General features: G+C 38.6%; 1 protein-coding gene across 4 annotated transcripts in view; it reads left to right on the top strand.

Annotated features, from left to right (window-relative positions):
• The window catches only part of LOC132767170 (uncharacterized), a 75,811-nt gene that overhangs the window by 1,117 nt on the left and 52,266 nt on the right, over positions 1–22,428 (top strand). For 3 of the 4 annotated variants that reach the window (XM_060761827.2, XM_067464532.1, XM_060761825.2), the window contains exons 2-4: positions 11,571–11,708; positions 12,573–12,622; positions 21,554–21,653. In XM_060761827.2, the coding sequence (XP_060617810.2) occupies positions 11,571–11,708; positions 12,573–12,622; positions 21,554–21,653 (288 nt within the window). Of the gene's footprint in view, positions 1–11,570; positions 11,709–12,572; positions 12,623–13,700; positions 13,877–21,553; positions 21,654–22,428 lie in introns of those variants that run through there. The other variant, XM_067464531.1, reaches the window with a different exon arrangement.

The following is a 22,428-nucleotide window of genomic DNA, read 5'->3' as shown; positions in this document are numbered from 1 at the left end:
TTGATACTGACACGATAAATAAATGTGCCTTGATATTTCCAGGGCACTTCCACACAGCCCTATATCCCAGAACATCAAGGCAGAAAATCCCACAATATCTGCTTTCAATTGGAACACATGGCAGTGTGGACTCAGATAATCCAGTTCAAAGCAGATATTGTGGGATTTTCTGCCTTGATATTTTGGGCTGTGTGGAAGGGCCCTAAATCTCATCACCAGTTTGATTTTCTTTTCTTGTTATGTCCAAGGTGGGATTCACCTATGCAACACGGTGTTGCCAGCTCAGGGCTCATGCTTTTATGGAAATTTTAAAGGTATTTAAATTTAATTGAAATTTAATTACCTTTAAGATGATGGTTGCTATGGAGCATATTTTAACATGTATGATTTTATGCTTGATTTAATGAATGGTTATGTTACATTGTGGTTCAAATCCATGGACGGGGTGAGGTCTTGCTGTTAGCCCCAGCTTCTGCAAACCCAGCAATTTGAAAACATGCAAATGTGCGTGGATCAATAGGTAGGGTTTCAGCTTCTGTGGGAAGGTAACGGCGCTCCACGCAGTCACGCTGGCTGAATGGCCTACGAAGTGTCTATGGACAACACCTGCTCTTCGACTAAGAAATGGAGATGAACACTACCTCCCAGAGTCAGACATGACTAGACATAATGTTACATTATTTAGTTGTTAGTTGTTTCACGGGTGTCGTGGTTTTATCATGTTGTACGTTATTAATTTTATGCGTATTGTGGTTTGTGATTATGTTATGTTATGTAAGTGCTTTTTGATTTTACATGCTGTATTATTTATTTACGACATTTATATGCTGCCCTTCTCACCCCGAAGGGGACTCAGAGCGGCTTACAAGTAAAAAGTAAATACAATATATTATATTATCATCATAGCACAATATTAATATTATATATTACATTGTACTATTACATTATACTGTAATATTATTAGTAATATTACATTTAATATAAATATATAATTATAATATCATTTTATTATTAGTAGTAGCAGCAGTATATTGTATTACATTATAATATTATCAATATTACATGTATATACAATATATTATATTATATTATATTATATTATATTATATTATAAGCACAGTGGAGGAGACAAGATGGAACTTCCTTCCTGGCCCCTCTCTTCACTCTGATCTCAGAGCAGTGGTTGGTGCTGGAGGGGAGAGGGGGTTCCCAACCGATGACACTGGAGGCGAGATGGAAGTGCCTTCATGGCCCTTCTCTTCATTCTGATCTAAGAGCAGCAATTGGTGCTGGGGGGGGGGAGGGGGGCTCTCAACCGATGACACTGGAGGCAAGATGGAACTGCCGCTTTGACTCCTGTTCTGGGAAAAAAGCAGGATAGAAATAAATAAATATAAGAGTTGCCATGCTTTCTTAAATCATAGAAATAATTGCTCTGGTTGAGAAAAGGACATTGAAAATTATGTTGCAAATTGTATGCTGATAATAGTTGTATCAGTGAACTAAGGTTTTAGTCTTCACTCAGCCATAGAAACCCAGTGAGTGATATTGGGAAAGTCACATTCTTTTAGCTTCAGATGAGGGCAAAGACAGATTTTCTTTTAAGCTTGCCAAGAAGTTGGAAATGACTTGAAGGCTTACAACAACAAGCCAGTTCAAATAATAACTGAAAGGCCCTGGCCAATTTGTCAGTGGTATAATGATATTAAAAGATTTAAATTAAAACAAGCAGGAAATGGTGGGGACATCTGGTACCAGTATAGGTCTTGTAGCAGATGTTCAAGATAGAACAAGAGACAAATGTTGATTTCCTGAATTTGGATGTCCTAGATGAGAGGTTTTAAACTGCTTGAAGTATTTTACTTGCATGCTGCTCTGAGATCCCACTATATAGCATGGGATAGAAATGTTTAATAAATAATAATGTGTGACCCTGTAGATGCTTTTGGACTGCAATTGACAGTGTCCTTAGCAAGCACAGTAGATTAGAATGATGGAAGATGGAGTTCAAAAGCACATTCCTGGCTTTGAGTGATAGGCTTTTTTTACTACTAGAATAAACTAAAATAGAAGTTCTCCTTGGTTGTCAGCTTCATTTTAATTTTTACAGGAGCCAAACCTGAAATAAATTCTTGCCTACCAGTGAAATGCAGAGAAAAACATATTCATGATTAGAAGCAAGTACAAGAGAGTTATTCATGAGAAGACTTGATAGATTAATTGCCCCAAAATCAGGCTCCTGTTGACTTTCAAAATAGTAAGGATTTATAAGTAGATGCAAAGTTGTAAGTACAACCAGATGCTGGATTCTGCTGGAATAGTTAATTTTCTGTGAGTTGAATAGATTCAAATGCTAGGGATCATGGGTCTAGACTTATGTAAGCTGTGAAATCTGACATTAACACCGAAGATGATTTAAAACCTTGTTATTAAACGTGACATCCAGAAATAATATAAATCAGTTTCTGTTTGTTTAAAAATATTTATTTAGCTTAATATTTAATCACATTAACACCATGCAGTATTTGGAACATGTTATTGAATCTGGTTTTGTGAACTTAGGCATATTTTATTCATGATACATGTACCTCTTCATTTAACACGCTAAGACTAAATCTTTCATATGTAAGTGGGGAACTGCCAATAAATATCTAATAAGCTTAGGTAATGAAAGTGTTATAATAAAATATTGTGTACAAATACATTTGCAGCTTAGTCACCAGTATCATATTTAAGGATTTTGGCTGACATGCAGAAACCAATAAAAACCTCTTCTGTCACATAGAACTGTGCCTATTTACCTAAAGACCCTTACTCTATGTAGTAGGCCACTGTTAATATACCATACATGTTCACTTTTTGATGAACACTAACCAACTGTGCAGTATATATTTAGCACAGAGTAAAAGCACTAAAGAGATCATAAGGCGATTCAACTTGTATGTAGAACACATCATGCAATGTGTGGGGCTTGACGAATCCAAGGCTGGAGTTAAAATTGCTGGAAGAAACATTAACAATCTTAGATATGCAGATGATACCATTTTGATGGCTGAAAGAGGGGAGGAGCTGAGGAGCCTTCTAACCAAGGTGAAAGAATAAAGTGCAGAAGCTGGGTTGCTCTTAAACATAAAAAAAACCAAGATTATGGAGAAAACGTGGAGGCAGTGACAGACTTTGTATTTCTAGGTGCAAAGATTACTGCAGATGCAGACTGTAACCAGGAAATCAGAAGACGTTTACTTCTTGGAATGAGAGCAATGACCAATGTCGATAAAATAGTGAAGAGCAGAGACATTACACTGGCCACGAAGATCTGCATAGTTAAAGCAATGGTATTCCCAGTAGTAACCTATGGATGTAAGCGCTGGACCATAAGGAAGGCCGAGAGAAGGAATATAGATGCTTTTGAACTGTGGTGCTGGAGGAAAATTCTGAGAGTACTTTGGACTGCAAGAAGATCAAACCAGTCTATCCTCCAGGAAATAAAGCCCGACTGCTCACAGGAGGGAAGGATATTAAAGGCAATGATGAAGTACTTTGTCCACATAATGAGAAGACAATGATGCTGAGGAAAATGGAAGGAAAAAGGAAGAGGGGTTGACCAAGGGCAAGATAGATAGATGTTATCCTTGAAGTGACTGACTTTGTTCATGAAAGAGCTGGGGTTGGCGGCGGCCGACAGGGAACTCTGGCGTGGGCTGGTCCGTGAGGTCACAAAAAGTTGGAAGCGACTGAATGAATAAACAAGATTGGAGGGCGTAGTGATTTGAGCCTTGGACTATAACTCTGGAGACCAGGATTCAAATCCCTTCTCATCTATGGAAATCCACTGTATGTGAGCCCTTTGGCAAGTTATACTTTATCAGCCTCAGAGAAAGACAGGCAACAAGAATTCCCACAATAAGTCAGAAACAACCTGAAGGCTAGTGGCAAGTTAGTGTCTGAGAACCTACTATGTAGGATGAAATATAAATAAATAAATAAATAAATAAATGTATGACCAGATGTAGCTAGCCCAGCTACCATTTTTTTAAATGAAAAGAATCCTAAGGAACATCCTTAAAACAACCGATATCACATCCTTTGTTAACATTTCATCCATACTATATATATAAAAAAGACGGGAGGACAGAGTTGGTTAATACTGTTCCTGGACTCATGGAATTACATATACTTCAGATTGAGAGTTTTTTCTTCACCACATATAGGTGGTTTCAATGAAATGGTTGTGATAATGGTACTACTAAATGCATTTTGTGTAATGATTTAGATATGTTAATATTATGTACCAGAATTTATTTCTGAGTGTGTTACAAAGCAAATATGACATTAAAATACAATATAAAACAGTAACAGCTATTAAAACCTGAAACTCAATTGTAGTACAGGTTTTAATACCAGATTCTTGTTGACTGGGCCTCTTAAGTTAGACCTAAGATAACAAAACGGTCTTTAAGTGGTAGTTGAAAGATTACAGAGGTAGTGCTAGTTGAACCTCATCAGAAAGCCTGTGTCCAATACCATGGTACCACCATTGAAAAAAAGCCCTTCTCTGATAGTAGCATGCCTTTTAATTTTAGCAGAAACACTTCAATTGGGACCACTGAATACAATCTTAAGGTTTTATTACTATTGTGAGAATGTAGCCTTTCAGGTGACCTATATGTAATATACAGGCAGTCCCCAAGTTACAAACATCCAACTCACAAACAACTCATAGTTAAGAACAAGGGGAAACAACGGAAAGTGAGATAAATCTACCCCTTGGAAGGGAAAGTCACCCCTGAAACAGTTATCATGGGAAAAAGGTGCCTTAACTGACGCTTTCTCACCAATCCTTGTTTCCCCAACAAACCACATTTTTTAAAATCTAATTATTAGAGGGACAGAAATTGAGGTGAAATCTCAGACATAAAAACAAACACCACAGAGGTATTAACCCCTTCCCTATGCAATCGAAAGCACACACACACACACAAACACGTCTGCTGTTACACTTTAAAAATGTACCTGTTCCGGCTTACACACAAATTCAATTTAAAAACAAATCTACAGAACCTATCTTGGATTGTTGTAGGATTTTTCAGGCTATATGGCCATGTTCTAGAGGCATTCCCTCCTGACGTTTCACCTGCAGAGGTAGTGAGGATGCTTGCCTCACTGCCCTCACTACCTCTGAGGATGCTTGCCATAGATGCAGGCGAAATGTCAGGAGAGAATGCCTCTAGAACATGGCCATATAGCCCGAAAAAACCTACAACAACCCAGTTATTCCGGCAATGAAAGCCTTCGACAATACATAGAACCTATCTTGTTTATAACTTGGGGACTGCCAGCATTTGAAGCATCAAAGTTTAAACCAGCATTTTAAACAGGGTTTAGACCACCTGTACTTTGTACCTTTCTTTGCCATAATTCATCCTTTGTTGCCAGCTAAGCCTTGGAGGAGCTATTTTATGACTAGTTATTTCCACATGGTAGCCTTTTTGGATCTGCTTCTTATTTCTACCAAACCAAATCAAATCATTTATTTCGGTCATTGACCAGCACAGAAAATAGTGACATTTTCATACAAACTTGGTATGTTTGATACATTAAAAATATAAATATAATGACTGAAACACAATATGGGTGAGGGAGCAGAAGGGAAGGGGAAACAGGGTAAAAACATACAATGCCCAGATCCATCTCCAAATTGTAGATTCCGAGAAGGAGATTACTGGACACACAGTTAACTTTTGGGACTAGTCATTCCCTGACGGATTTTGTATGCTGCTGCACAGAACTTTGCAACATTGCTACCAAATATGCATGTGGCCCCCCTGAAGGTTTGGGGCATCTGGATACTTCATGAAGCACAGACAAACCTTGATCAATGAGGCTGCTGAAAATTTGTACGTAACATTATTTCAATTTGTAGGGAACTTTCCTTGTTTTGCATTTTCATGTATTAGGGTAGAAAATGCTCTCAAACTTAAAATATCTAATGCACTGACAGTATCCAAAATCGACCCATAAAGGTACTAAATAAAGAAAAAAGGATTCACTGCCCCTTTTCCTATTGAGAGACACTGACAAGTGCTTTGTTTTACGGTATTTAGGATTTATTCGGTATTCATTCAGGTTTTGCAAAACTTTCCTCTAGAGGGCAATACTTCATTCTTGAAAATTCCACTGAAAGATGATAAAGACCTAAATTTGACTTTTATAAAAAGGAAGAAATATTTGTTTTCTAGGGTTTTTTTTTTTTTAAAAAAACTATCCTTATTACTTCCACTTTATTTCTACCTTGGGTACCAATGTTTCTGTTAAAGAAACAATATTCAAGAACACATCCAATTTGTTCACTCTGTTATACCTGTAAACAAGACAGAAGGGACATAAGTTATTTACCAGTCTAATTTGTAATTAGAGCAAATTACAAAATCCTTTTGTTCCAAACATTCTAAATTGTTAACTACATCTGCATTTACTGAATTTCAGTCTGTAGATTAATATCAGGAAGCATTCTCATCACTAGGTTCTTGTGGGTTTTTTCGGGCTATATGGCCATGTTCTAGAGGCATTTCTCCTGACGTTTCGCCTGCATCTATGGCAGGCATCCTCAGAGGTGAGGTCTGTTGGAACTGAAAAAACCCACAAGAACCTAGTGATTCCAGCCATGAAAGCCTTCGACAATACATTCTCATCACTTTCTCAGCATACTAATTTCACCTGGACTAGCAAGGTCACAATACTCTCAGTTTAGTATAGTACAAAGTGCTTTGTATCACCTTAAAAAGATAATGAATCTAATTTAACAGTAAATAAACTATGGCATAAGCTTCAGTGGATCATAATGCAATTTTCAGTTCCTACTGTTACAACATACTGGCGTTGCTAGCCCTCCAGAAATTAACTTTTTTTTTATTTAAAAAAACCCCAAAACTAATAAAGGATAAAATTGGACATTTCTTTCAAGTGTGACACTATTAATGGTTTCTTTCCTGTTATATCCAGAAAATTTTGTTTTCCTCTCAGAATGGCCTACAAATATTAAAAATCTGTGAAACAGCTTTTAATCACAGATTTCTAACCTTAAAAATGTGGCCCAAGAACAAAAGGGATTGATCAGGAGGGGAAAAAACTGACAGATACACCAGATTCTTGTTTACATAAAGCCTTTGTTCATAGTGAATGTCAAGAGAAATGTTTCTTTTCTGTGGTTAATATGCTACTGCTTTCAATGGTTGATTTATTTACCTACTTTTCAACATTACAACTACCTTCAATCTTTGATTTCAATGCAATTGTCCTTGACCATGCACATGGAGGCTACGAAACTCTTACCATTAAGTGTCAACAATTTTATTACAGACCTTTATTACATAAGTGCCCAATTGTGCACTGCACATATTCTGGTCTCCTGGGCTCATCTAGGTCAGTATAATAGGAATGAGAATCATATAAATGCTCTTTCCTTCCCTAGGAAACTTACCACAGACCAGCAACTTGACAGGTCATGGACCAGCACAGGTCCACAGACTGCTACTCTGAGTACAACTGAACATGTTTCAACAAACCTTTTTTTGCAGAAACTAACAATATGTAAATGTTACACGGACCTAGCATCAACAAATAGTCATTTTGAACCTTCTAGATTGTGGTTAAAGAAATGTAAGCAAAAAGACACCCATTTTGAACTTCCTGGATACTTGAAGGCTTCTTTCAGACTATATCCAGGAATATTTTTTTTCTTTCATCAGCTTCTATTTTTCTTATGGTTTCGAGTAAGGTGGCCAAACTAAGAGCTAGATTTCTTTAACGTATTGGGAGCCACCTGGTGAGGTAGACCTAGGCTGGATCTATACTGCCATATAATGCAGTTTGAACTGCATTATATAATCTGTTTAGACCCATATTATGCAGTTCAATGAGGTTTGTGCTTGTTGGGCACAAACACGCCCTTCTCTACTTGCATCGATCTTGGTGACACTGTTTTATTCTCTAGATGAAGGAGGAAGAGATGTAGATGTGTAGGACCAGCTGCTCTTCACCAGCTGCTGAATGGGTGGCTCTTATGGGGAGGCGAAATTCATGGGGTTATGAAGGAGAGGCACTGTACAATTTGACCTCAAATTTCTTCAAGGAATGAAGGAGCTCAAGGGAACCTCTTTAGTCAAAAAGCTCTCTTATGTTTTGCGGCATCTCAGATTTTCCAAACTCAATTATAATATCTTTTCAGTGAGATGGTATTAATGACTTTGCCCTCCTTGCTTTTTCAGTAAAGTTAAATGAATATTATATGTATTGCACTCGTATGTGCAAACTATGACCTCCAAGGTGAAGACATTGCGTGATCCTAAAAAATAGTACCAATGAAGTATGTTTAACTGAGAAAGAAAAATCAGTGTTTTCCCCCTTTTCTGTGTTCTCATTGTAATATTTCAGTGCAAAGGCTGATAGCACTGTTAGCAAAATTCTATTGGATTTCAATTTTGTCAATTAAGACTTGGCTATTGTGCCAACAGTTGAGTATTTGAAGGTTAAATCATCACGTGGCATTGTGTTTGCTCATGAACTTAAAAACAAAAGCAGAAACAGAATAACCCCTGTTGATGATTGCTTTTTCCCAGCTTTGAGGTTGACATTTTGCTTTTAATTTGAAAGAAACTTGAGCCACATTACTTTCAATGTGCACACTAGTGTGGCTTGTTGATTGTTAAATGCTTGCTTTTTTCCACTTCTAATTTCCTTTTAGCTCTTAATATGGGAAAACACTTAAATGTTTTGATGTATTTGGCCAACAATTTGTGGGATAGTAAAAATAATAAGCAGCTTTCACCTTTTGTTTGGTAACAATTTTAATAACCTGTCATTTAAATGGCTTCTTTTGGTACCCTACTATTAAAGTCTTGTCTTCACTAATGAGCTTTTTTGTAAGTGTTAGAGATTCAGTTCATTATGATGTTCAGGAAAATTGCCACAAGCTTGCCTATTATAAACACTGCTCACAAGACAAAGATTTCAGACAATATCTGTAGTCCAGTAAACTCTGCAGTGTTGTTTTGAATAACTCTACCAAATAATGTAGCCTATCAGACTTAGTCCTGAGTTCAGGCACACAAGAGGGAACAAAAGACCCGGCACCCATTCCTATAACAGGCATTTTTCTGCTCCTCGCCAAGTCTACAGTTCACTGTTCGGTCACTGGTGTCTGTCATTTTAGCACATTTAAAGCAGTTCTCAGTGCCATTCTTGTTCTCAGAAGCTTACTTGGGTGCTTCAGACATCGCCTAGCTCATTATTCCCAGCAGAAGGTTAAGGCCTTTTCTGTCAGACCGGAACTCTTCACTAATTAGAGACCTTTGTTTCGCACTGAATGTGTCATGCCTGCAAGCCTTCCTACTGGGATCAATGGCATTTGTGTTCACTTTCATAAATGTACAATAGATGCAAACCTCAGCGGAAAACTACCTGCTTGGCTTCTGCTAAGGAAAGCTTGTGCAACCCTTTATAAAATGTAGGCAATATCATGAAAATTAACTGTTGGGCCTGCTGCACTGGTTACCAAAACCACAAGTGTTTCCCATCCTCATCCAAATTCTGTGTTATTTTCCGATTCTTGAAATACTCTATGCATATAGGAGATTGATCAAATATAACATTGATTTGAACTAAATGATAAAATGTGGCAAATGGATAGTGAAGTGGCTATATTGCTTGGTTTGAGAAATGGTCTGGGGTTGCTGTGCATTCAGAAATCCTTGTTATTGCTATTGTATATACTCATGCATAAGTCAAAATTGTTCTTGCACAAAAAATCGACCCTCCAAAAAGTAGATGTTGACAGTGGTACATCCTTCTTTTATCAAGAATTTGACAACTGCTCATTGTTTCTGTGTCATATTAACGATTATGCAACACCCAGAAATACAGAAAATATGTAAGTCATACAGTAAGAATTACTCTACTCAGCAGAATAATGGAATCGCATTTAGATTTAGATTAATATTGTTAGAGAAAATGGTACACTGGGATTTTTCAGTACAGTCTTCATTTTAAAAGATCTGAAAGGGTGTCAGATTCACTAAGCTTTTAATGATGAACCCATATTTTAAGAAAGTAAGGTTGAAGTTGCACTCGAAGCACTTGGGAGAAACAAATCACTAGTAACAGGAAACCAATACTGCTGTTTCAAGCAACAACACCCACTCAATTCCTAATTAAAAACTAACAACAAAAATGGAGGACAAAACTGGTCCACAAAGTGGAAATGCTCAATATACATTCTAGTCCTCAAGAAAGGGATACCAAGGTTTATAGTACCCAAAGGAATATTATATTAATTTCCTAAACAAGCAGGCTATGAGCAAAATTCTACAAAAAAGACTTTTACCATAAATGGAGTGAGAAATGTCAGATATCCAAGCTGGGTTCAAGAGAGGAAGAGGCTCTACAGATCATATTATAAATATATGTTAGATAATGGGACACACAAAAGAATTTCAGAAGACAATCATTTTGTGGTGCATAGATTATAGTGAACCCTTGGACAAAAATGACTTTCAGTTGACAGTGTGGTCAAGGAAAATTGTTTTTTATTACAGTATACAAGTTAAGCCTTGTATACAGTTTAACTTGTATGCTGAACAAATCATATGTAAAGCAGGATTAGACTCAGAGGAAACAGGCATGAAAACTGAAGAAAGTAACATCAACAGCATAATGCAGTATATACTGATGACACCATATTACTAGCAGAAAAAAGTTTTGGAATCATTACTGAAGAAAGTCAAGGAAGAAAGTGCAGAGGTTGGTTTACAGTTGAACAATTAAGAAAACAAAAATAATGACCACAGATGATTTCCATAACTTTAAAGTAGACAAGACATTGAGCTAGTTCAAGATTTCGTATATTTTGGCTCAGCCATCAAAACAGAAACTACGGTGAAGAAATCTGAAGGAGACTAGGACTCTGAAGGCTGGACAATAAAGAAAACTGATAGGAAGATAACTCATTTGAAATTGGCTGCTAAAGGAGAGTTCTGTGGATATGTTTTGATCGGCCTATTGAAGGCATCGGTGTGGTGTGTATTTTGGATTTGGTGGTATTTTCCTTTATTATGTTTCTGCTCATTTTTAAAGTTTTGGTGCTTCTTCAGTGATTGCTGCTCTAGATGAATGCTTACAAATGTTTAGCTTTTTTTTGTCTAAGCAGGACATTTTATTATATGCCTATAGAGTAATTGGCATGCATATTTTTTGCTTACAAACTGATTTGTAGAATTAATCCTTTTGGAATTGTCTTGTAGAGAAGGAAAAAGAAAAACACTATCAGCTGACAATTCCTTTATAATCCTTCCTTTTAACTCTCAGAAATGGAAGGGAATTAATTGAAAGTCTAGGAATACCAAAATGGAGACAGATTCATTACTTTTCGCTTGCCAGTTTGTCATCTACTAAGATCTTTCATTTCTAGATGTTTGTGTCAGCATACTCCCCGTTGTTGTTGTTGTTGTTGTTGTTGTTGTTGTTGTTGTTGTTGTTCTTTTTAAACAGTGATGGTCCTGGTTTTGTTTTTCTAGGTTGGAAAGCCTTTATCCAAGCATTCTGCAGGTAGTCATCTCTTTCGGGATTCAACATATCAAGATAATTCAGTGATTCGAGAAGATAAACAGGCCAATGAACTTCAAACTTCTTTTATGAACAGAAATGACCAAAAGGTGAAAAGGTTTGGTTTGTCTGGATCCAGCTTATCCTTAGTATTACAATAATAAAAATATTATCAGGTTGGATATATGGATTGATATTCCTACTTAATACTTCAAAATGTATTAGTATTCTAGTATTGCAAATGTATGGAGCATGCATAGAAAGGACTTGCCAATGAAATATTTCAAATGATTAGTCCTATGGATTTATTCTAAAAATGTATCTACTTATCCAATGAATTCTGCCTCCTTTTATGCATACAATATTTTATATAGAAACTGGATTGAACCTGGATGTCTTTAGCATATGTATTACGCGCGTAATTTATTATCTGTTCTTTTTTAACTTATATAATTAGCCCTCCACATTTTCTGGGGTTAGGATCAGAGGATTTCTGCAAAAGCGAAAAACTGAATAAAAAACTCTTTTTTATCTGAGAGACCACCTTTCTAGGAATCCCTTGGTTCTCCAGTAAGACTTTGTGATTTACTTTAGTCAGGCTTGAGTCCCTATATTGGAAGAAAGGCAGGATAAAAAGGAAGTAAATAAAATAAAATAAAATAAAATAAACTTCCTCTGATAAAAAAAAATAGTTGGCACTTCATATTTGCAAGTTTGACTTTTGCAGATTTGATTATTCACAGATTTGATTAAAATGTTTTCTCTAGGAATCTCTAGATACACCAGTGCAGTTCCATGGTCAGCACCTGCCATATATACTGTATTTTATAGTATTTTGCAGTATTACAGCTTTGTTAGATTATTAAAAAGGCATGTATATGTTGGAGCACTGTTTGTATAGCTGATAATTAAGATTGTTACTTATATGTTCTAACAATATATTTAATTCTATTATTGGTGGGTTTTATTTTTAGAAACTGCAGGAAGAAAATGTAAGGCTAAAGTACGAATTAGAAGATTTAAGGTACTGATTGTTTCTAGATTTAAAACACTACAAAGGCATAGTTTTGCTGTCTTTGTGAACTCTTAAATCTGATATCTCTCTATGATAAAAAGTGTGACATAATGGGGTAGGCAATTGCGGAAAGCTAGGGGTCTGCATTATTCTCTCTTGAGATCTTGGCCAGCCACACGTTCCAGCTCTCTCTATCTTCTCTCTATATAAAAATGTGTATTTTTATATGCTTATTTAGATGTATACTTGAACCACGAAGGGTTCTATATAGCCTGATGGACCTGGACCAAACCTGGCACACATGCTTTTCACAGTCCAACTTAAACTACTGGTAGGGGTGATTGTATTCCATCAATTTTTAGGGCTATCATTGGTGTGAATCCCATTGATGATGGATCTGGCTCAAACGTGTCTCGCATACCTATCATGACCATGGGTGGAGGGAATAACAGGTTGATGGGAATTGCAGTCCACCCATATCTGGAGAGCTGCATCATAGCCACGGATGATGGATCTGGACCAAATTGGAACAAATAGAAATCACAGCCAACTTGAAATGCTGGCAGGGTTTTGGGAAGAATGACAAAGGATGATGGGAGGTGTAATCCACCAACATCCAGGCAGTGTTGTGTTAATTGCACCATACTTGGTACTTGTGCTCTTCATACCCCAACTGTCTTAGGAGCCAAGGCAGAGAATAATAGTCCACCCACATCCAGAGCCCCGTGATTCCCTGACTGGTTTGGAGAAAGCACAGTTCTCCTCCAAACCAGTCAGCTGGCCCAGCCTAGTTTCCAGAATGCATATCCCAACATCTTTTCCCTTTTCCTAAGCATGGTGGGGATAAGGTGAGTTGCAGACCAAGAAGGCTGAGCCGTCTGACTGTTTAGGAGGACAGGCACGAGTTACAGTCAGCCAGATCCAGGGCTGATGGGAGTTGCAGTGGACCAGAACCAAATGCAAGAGGGCAGTGGAGCCTATATATTCAGGATGTGGTCAGGACCTGAGGGACAAAGACACTGCTGCTTTGTTGTTGTTTTTTTTGTGATAAATAAGTTTGCTTATATAACCAAATCAGGTGACTGTGGAATGCCTTAACGAAAACCCTAAGACAAGTCACTCTAAAAGCAAATGCAGTGCAATTACTGCCTACATGTGAGACAATCAAGTGATTTAAACAACAACTTAGAAATGAATGGGAAAGGCCCAGCTTCAACCCCAAGGGGCCACTAGAAGATTGTTATGGAGACCTATATCAGTCAGGTGTGGCCACTACCATCCCTACAATCATAAAACTAACTATTGTTTTACTAATCAATACCATTACATAATGCCAACTTGGGCACAGCTGGGTACATAAGCTTGTTTTCACTAAATACCCTCAAATAGCCCTGGAGGCTTTCTCAAAATGTTTTTGGAATGTCCAGGTTTGAGGTCGTTGTGAGGTCAAAAACTTTTTTTTGCAAAAGTTTGGACCCCAGGGGGGCTCCAAAGGTGGTAGAAATGCCCTTTGTAAAGATCCCTTACCTTTTTCCGCCTGGATGGCAGGGCCTAGAAGAAGTCTGCCAGCTAGTTTGCAGCTTAGGTGGGCCTGGCAAAAGCAGCAGTAGCCATTTAAGATCAGGGAAGGCACCATTTTAGAGAGGGGGAGTGTCTTAGGCCCGAGTCAGCATGAGAACGGCCAGGATTGGTTTAGGAAAAGGGGCGGAGTTTAGAGAGACTTGGAGGGGAAAAGAGCCTTTTCAGTGAGAAAGAGAGGGAGTTGGAGATTAGAGTAGGGAGAGAAAGGGTGTTTTAGAAGTTTGTGCTTGAGATAGTTTAGGAGAAGGCAGTTTGTCATAGGTTTGCCAGCAAAGTCAGCTGAAGCAAACTGGAACAGCTATGAGGGGCAACATAGCTGGATTGTAGTTAGTTAGACCATAGTTTAGGGTAGCTAAGCTACAGAATTAATCCTGACAGAGATTCAGTTCCTGTTAGGTTTGCTTGTTAAGGAAGAGAAGAAAATCTCTGTATTGTAACAAAGACAGAACCATTATATGTAACCATTACGCATTTCAAGACCAAAGCCAAATTTTCTCTTTAACAACCAAGATATTAAACAGCACTTACTTTCTTGTGTTTTTATCAATAAACTTTCATCGATTATTCAAAATTTTAAAAGCCTGAGTCAAGTGTGCCTTTGTGGCTATAGTTCCTTAAACAGGCTCAACTGTTTTTTTTTTTAAAGAAATAATAAGACACAGTGCTTGGTGGTCTTAAAAACACCTTTAATATTTTGGGCAGCTAGAGTGTTCCCTTGCATTACAGATTGGTGGCAGAGGTTGCGGGATTGATCGATTTGCGATCGATATCTTTATATTGGTGGCAGCGATGCGGGATTGATCAATAGCAATATCATTATATTGGTTTGCAGTGGTGTGGATCGTGTAACATCTCAATCCAGAACATTTTTTGATAATCCTGAGGTAAATTCTTGCCAAAACGTGACACTTTAAAAATTACCTCAGAGACAGGACATCTCTAGCGCCATTTTAAAACATACATTAGGCACCATGGCACCGCCTAAAGCAAAGAAGGGTACTTCTGAAGAACCAGAAAGAGAAGGGGATACAACTGCTTCTGTAGTTGAGGAAACTGAGACCCAAGTACAAGAGAGTAGACAAGAACAAATAGCTACCTCTTTGACAATTGAAAAGCTTAGGCTAGAAATGAGGTTGAGAGAACTTGAGTTTCAGGCAGAGAGAGAAAGAGAAAAGATGCAGATGGAGAGGGAAAGAATGCAAGTTGAGATAGAAAGGGAAAGAGAACGTTTAAAACATGAGGAGAGAATGGCAGAACTACAATTGAGAGAAAGAGAGAGAACTCCTAACTTAAGCCAACAGCAGGACTCTAATATGCAAAGAGTTTTAAAGAACTTTCCTCGTTATGTAAAAGGGGACTGTGTAGAGTCATTTTTGGCTAGCTTTGAACGGGCTTGCCACGATTTCGAGGTACCTGAAGCCAAAATGATGGTGTACCTGAGACCACTACTTTGTGGGGAACTTAGTGAGGTTTACGCTGACCTGAGAGAGTCAGAAAGTGCGAGTTACCTCATATTTAAAGAAAGGGTTAAGCTGAGGTTTGGCTTGACACCTGAACAAAGTAGGAAAACGTTCAGGGAGATCAAAAGAAAGCCAGGAGAAACCTTTTCACAATTGGGAAGCCGAGTAGAAAAAGCCTTAGAGAGATGGCTTGAAGGAAGTAAAACGACCACTTTTGAAGAGTTAAAGCATTTAGTTTGTATGGAACAGTTTTATCGGCTGATCCCCATACAAATGAGGTGGTTCGTTAAAGACAAGAAGATTAAACAAGTGTCAGATCTCGCAGCTTGGTTGGATGAGATGGAGCATGACTGGAATGTGAGTCATAGCTCAGGAGCCACCAAGAGACCGAGGGAATGGGTTCCAAAAGAGGAAACTGATGTGGGAAACCAAAATCCTGTCAGGAGGGACGTCATTTCAGAGATTGCCACAGGAAAAAATGTCTGTTACTTCTGCCATCAAGAGGGTCATAAGAAAATGGCTTGTCCTAAATTAAACACCCAGAAAAGGCCAATTACACCACCAAAGCCAGTTAAAGTGGTTAAACAAACATCTCCACACAAAGAAAGTCAGTCTCCACACGCACAGGAAGAGCCTGTAAAGATAATGCGAGTATGGAGTACTGAAAAAGAGACAAATGGGGATTATTTGAGGGTGATAAAAGTGAAGGGTCAAGAGCTAATGGGGTTCAGAGACACTGGGTCCGAAGTATCGCTCATTAGGCCGGAGTTTGTCAAGGAAGACCAGATACTTCCAGGCCAAAAGTACAAGTTGAGAGGAATTTATGGCCCTGTTTTTGAAGTGTCAGTGGCTGAAATCCCAATAGAATACAAGAACTTCTCTGGAAAATGGAGAATGGGACTTTTTAATGATTTAGAAGTTCCAGTATTGTTAGGCAATGATTTGGCTGAACGATGTCGGCATGTTAATATGATTACCAGAAGCCAAGCTAAGCTAGAGGAGGAGGCTGAATACAGTGTTGCCGAGGAGCTACAATCTACCTCACGAACGGAAAATGACAGCCAAGAAATTCCCTTCAGCTTAGACCAAAGCCATATGAGACAGTTTGAAGCAACCCAGCAACATGATGAAAGCTTAAAAACTTTATGGGATGAAGTGGTCCCAGAAAACCGCCCATCTACAAGTGAAGAACCAGTTTTGTTTAAAGTTGTGGAGAATAAATTGTACAGAGTTGTGAGGAGACAAAAGGGTCCCAAATTCTTTGAGGAAAGAACACAACTGATAGTGCCACAAAAGTATAGGGCTAAAATCCTCAAGTTAGCCCATGATACCACCTTCAGCGGACACCTGGGTATTAAGAAGACCAAAGACCGCATCCAGACTAGATTTCTTTGGCCAGGAATGGGACGTGATGTGACAACCTATTGTAAGACCTGTGAGACTTGTCAAATGGTGGGAAAAGCCAAAGATAAGACAAAAGGACTGTTAGAATCAATTCCAGTTGTCACTGTTCCCTTTGACAAGGTCGGGGTGGACATTATTGGCCCTATGTCCCACAAGACACTTGATGGACACAGATTCATCTTGACTGCCGTGGACTTTGCCACACGATACCCAGAGGCAATTCCATTAAAGGAAACTGACGCCAAAACAGTGGCAGACGCGCTGCTCAATATATTTGCACGCGTGGGTTTTCCTAGATCTATCGTTACAGATCTTGGAGCTACATTCATGTCGCAGATGATGCAAGAACTGTTCCGGACCTGCAAGATAAAGCATCTTACTTCTACTCCATACCATCCTCAAACCAACGGCTTGACGGAAAGATTCAACGGTACACTCAACCACATGCTGAAGGCGTACGTCCACAAGAACCCTAATGATTGGGACAAGAAACTTCAACACTTCTTGTTTGCCTATCGGGAAGTTCCACAAGCCAGCACCAAGTTCAGCCCATTTGAACTGTTATATGGGAGAACACCAAGAGGACCTATGGACATTTTGAAGGAAGCATGGACAGGAGCAGAGGACATTCCAGAGACTGATATCAACAGTTACATCGAAGACTTATGAGGACATTTGACAACCATGAGAGACTGCGCAGCCGAGAGTTTGTCAACTGCCCAGCTGAAGCAGAAAGAACAAGCGGATCTTCACGCAAGACACAGATGTTTTGATGTGGGAGATAAGGTCCTGGTTTTAAAACCAAGATCTAAGAAGAAACTGGACGTTTCTTGGGAGGGACCTTATGTAATATTGTCAAAGATTTTGGAAGTCACTTATCTGGTGGGGGAAAACATAGATGGGGGAAGGTGTAAGAAATTACATGTGAATATGCTTAAACCTTACTACTCCAGGGCTAAGGTAATGCAAGTATCCCAGGAGACAGATGGGGAAGTTTCACTGTCAGGATGGGGAAAGGTAATGGCTGATTGTACTTTACCCTCTGTGGATGAGAATACCAACTTAACATATCCGCAGAAACAACAGTTGAAGGATCTACTATACCAGCATAGGGAGGTATTTTCCAATATACCGGGTAAAACCCATTTAGCTTGTCACCGGATAAACACAGGGACAGCTAACCCTATAGCATCTGCCCCATACCGCATAACAGGAGAACAAGCCAGACTGATCTCAAAAGAGATCCAAGAAATGTTAAACCTTGGTTTAATTGTACCATCGAGTAGCCCATGGTCATCTCCTATTGTGTTAGTCCCAAAACCAGATAATACCATCAGATTCTGTGTAGACTACCGTAAATTAAATCAGGTTACCATCTCAGATGTGTATCCGATGCCGCGTATAGATGAGCTCATAGAGACCATAGGGTCAGCCCAATACATAACAACTCTGGACCTCACAAAAGGATATTGGCAGGTGACTATGCACCCAGAGGACCAGGAGAAAACCACTTTTATTTCAAAGGATGGTTTGTATCAATTTACCGTCCTCACTTTCGGACTAAAAAACGCCGCAGCAACCTTTCAAAGGTTAATCGATCAGATGTTATCAGGGATGAAAGACTTTGTGCAGGCCTATATAGATGATTTATCGATATATAGCCAGACGTGGGAACAACACCTGGAACACTTAGGGAAGGTGTTGCACAAAATCTGGGAGGCTGGTTTAACAGTCAAAGCCTCTAAGTGCCAAATGGCCAGATCACATGTCAAATATCTTGGTCATATAGTGGGAGGAGGTTCCATATTGCCGGATATGGATAAGGTACAGGCAATACGCGAATGGCCTAATCCCAAAACCAAGAAACAAATCCGATCTTTTTTAGGAGCTGTAGGATTCTACAGACGTTTTATTCCTAAATTTAGTTATCTGGCGGCTGTGTTAACTGATTGCACGAAAAAGACATCACCTGATAAGATAAAATAGACAACTGAGTGTCAAACTGCTTATGATTTACTAAAGAGTGCCTTAATGACTGAACCTGTGTTAATAACGCCTAATTTTGATCAACCTTTCATTTTGACCACAGATGCATCCAAGGTAGGACTTGGAGCAGTGTTAGGACAGGAAAATAAAGAAGGTGTGGTACAACCTGTGCTGTATCTCAGTAAAAAACTAATAGAAAGGGAACAGCACTTATCGGTAATTGAAAGAGAGTGTTTGGCTATAGTGTGGGCCATCACTAAGCTAAAACCATACCTATGGGGGAGAAGGTTTACTCTTTGCACAGATCATTCACCCTTAAGGTGGTTACACCAGGTTAAGAGCACTAATAGTAAGTTAAGTCGATGGAGTTTAGCACTCCAAGATTATGATTTTGAGATAAAGCATATAAAGGGCACTCAAAATGTCATCGCAGGTACGTTGTCCAGAGCCACGAGTTAAGTTAAAAACTAGGATTGAAAAAGGTATTGTATTTACTAGGTTAGAGTGTTTATATGCATTGTTGTAATGTATTTAACATGTTTTTTTTCCAGGAATGTATTTATTGTGTATATTGATTGCTTAATGTATAGCATTAACATTTGCATATGTGGGTATTGCAGAAGGTATATAGATAATGTTATATACATAGATTAGATAGATAGGTTAGTTAGAGGGGTTAGTTAGACTTAGGATATTGTTAGGCTTTGCTTCAGAAGAGGTCTGCAAACCTCTTCACTCCGCAAACCGTCTCGAGGTGGGGAGGGAATGTAAAGATCCCTTACCTTTTTCCGCCTGGATGGCAGGGCCTAGAAGAAGTCTGCCAGCTAGTTTGCAGCTTAGGTGGGCCTGGCAAAAGCAGCAGTAGCCATTTAAAATCAGGGAAGGCACCATTTTAGAGAGGGGGAGTGTCTTAGGCCCGAGTCAGCATGAGAACGGCCAGGATTGGTTTAGGAAAAGGGGCGGAGTTTAGAGAGACTTGGAGGGGAAAAGAGCCTTTTCAGTGAGAAAGAGAGGGAGTTGGAGATTAGAGTAGGGAGAGAAAGGGTGTTTTAGAAGTTTGTGCTTGAGATAGTTTAGGAGAAGGCAGTTTGTCATAGGTTTGCCAGCAAATTCAGCTGAAGCAAACTGGAACAGCTATGAGGGGAAACATAGCTGGATTGTAGTTAGTTAGACCATAGTTTAGGGTAGCTAAGCTACAGAATTAATCCTGACAGAGATTCAGTTCCTGTTAGGTTTGCTTGTTAAGCAAGAGAAGAAAATCTCTGTATTGTAACAAAGACAGAACCATTATATGTAACCATTACGCATTTCAAGACCAAAGCCAAAATTTCTCTTTAACAACCAAGATATTAAACAGCACTTACTTTCTTGTGTTTTTATCAATAAACTTTCATCGATTATTCAAAATTTTAAAAGCCTGAGTCAAGTGTGCCTTTGTGGCTATAGTTCCTTAAACAGCCTCAACTGTTGTTTTTTTTTTAAAAGAAGAAATAATAAGTCACAGTGCTTGGTGGTCTTAAAAACACCTTTAATATTTTGGGCAGCTAGAGTGTTCCCTTGCATTACAGATTGGTGGCAGAGGTTGCGGGATTGATCGATTTGCGATCGATATCTTTATATTGGTGGCAGCGATGCGGGATTGATCAATAGCAATATCATTATACCCTTCACCTCCCAAGATGTAATTTTATTTTTATTAAAAATACTAGAATAATAGAATCCTAGAGTCGAAAGAGGGCCATCCAGTCCAACCTCCTGCCGTGCAGGAAAAGCACCATCAAAGTACCCCTGACAGATGGCCATCTAACCTCTATTTAAAAGTATCCAAAGAAAGAGCTTCCACCATACTCTGTATTCTATAGAAGCTATTAAGTTTCTATATAATAGAAACAACAGGCTCAGGATATGAACAATGCACAAATAAAGTTTGTGTTCGGTTAGAATAATTATGTGTTGGGTATTATTGGTCAAGAAGAGCACCAAGGTCTCTGAGAGTGGTCAGGTATATCAAAAGATATCATTTTTTGGCAATATTTTAATCCCTGGAGGATAATAAAAATGGCCCTGGCACTTGACCCACCCATGTGATATAGAGGATTCAGAGAAAAGCATACAGAAGGAAAACATATTCTTCAGTTACTGCACAAGCTGATAATGTTAGAAATCTGTTTGAAACTTCCATAAAACTACTTATTTTTCTTCCCAAATGTTTTGAGGAATAGGAAAGCATGAGTGGTTTCCAGTTGCTCCTCACAAGAAAATTGTGAGAAACCAGCAAGAAACATTCAAGCTATGCAAGTTTGTTTGTAGCACAGTAAAATACATTAGAAGTATTTTCTAGGAAAATAACAAGGGTTTTGAGTGATCGGTTTCAAAGGAGAAAGAAAAAAAATCTTTCTACTTTGAATATCTCTTTTAATAGTTCCAATAAATTGTAGCTATTGAAGATCGATATAACCTTCTGTGAAGATTTGACATTCTTTATAAAAAAGGGAATTTTCTTTCCTAGGAGCCGTTATGAAAAGCTTATAGAAGAAGGGAAGAGTGAATGTTTTGATGAAAGACGTATTAATCTTCTAAAGGCTCAAGTACTGCAGCTCGAAAGGCAGGTAATATAGCAATTCACAAAACAACTGAGCAGAATTTTGTGTGAAAGACTTTACAAAAGTTGTCAACATGTGGGAATGGGGAAAAGATCTTTTTTAAAAAAATGTGTTTAAAACTCCTGAAGCTGTTTGAAACTTAAATTCCTGGAGGTTTTGTGTGCTTCATTTCATCTTTCTCATCTCTCCTTTTTCTTTTCCCTTATGTGGATGGTTCAGTTTGTGGTGTGTGATTCACTGTGAGATATAATGAGCTATTAGTTTGAATATCTGGGGGTGCAATCCACACGCATGCACACACTTGTTAAATTTATGTTAAAATATGATACAATGCATAGGAAATGGAAGCGAAGTAGAAATCCACAAAACCTATATAAAGAAGGCGGGAAGGAATGTATTTAGTCAGTGGTTCTGTTCCATGGTGTTAGGGGGAGGTAGTTAGAGCCCTTGGCTTTCTTGGGACTTTTGCTGATTCCAAAACCTTCCATTGCCTGTATTTACAATTTTCAATGTTGGAGCTTGGTCACTGTGACTCTTTGTTGAGTTCATATACTGATGTTGTTAATTTAATTTTTTAAAATATGATGTACTATATATTGTTAGAGGAGCCCCCGGTGGTGCAGTGGGATAAAGCACTGAGCTGCTGAGCTTGTTGACCAAATGGTTGCAGGTTCAAACCCAGGGAGCGGCGTGAGCTTCCGCTGTCAGCCCCAGCTTCTGCCAACCTAGCAGTTTGAAAACATGCAAATGTGAGTAGATCAATAGGTACCGCTCCGGCAGG

The sequence above is a fragment of the Anolis sagrei genome, chromosome 2 (genome assembly GCF_037176765.1).
Source record: "Anolis sagrei isolate rAnoSag1 chromosome 2, rAnoSag1.mat, whole genome shotgun sequence".
Lineage (NCBI taxonomy): Eukaryota > Metazoa > Chordata > Lepidosauria > Squamata > Dactyloidae > Anolis > Anolis sagrei.
The sequence above is the reverse complement of the archived record's forward strand: the minus strand, read 5'-3'. Positions and strand labels throughout refer to the sequence as shown.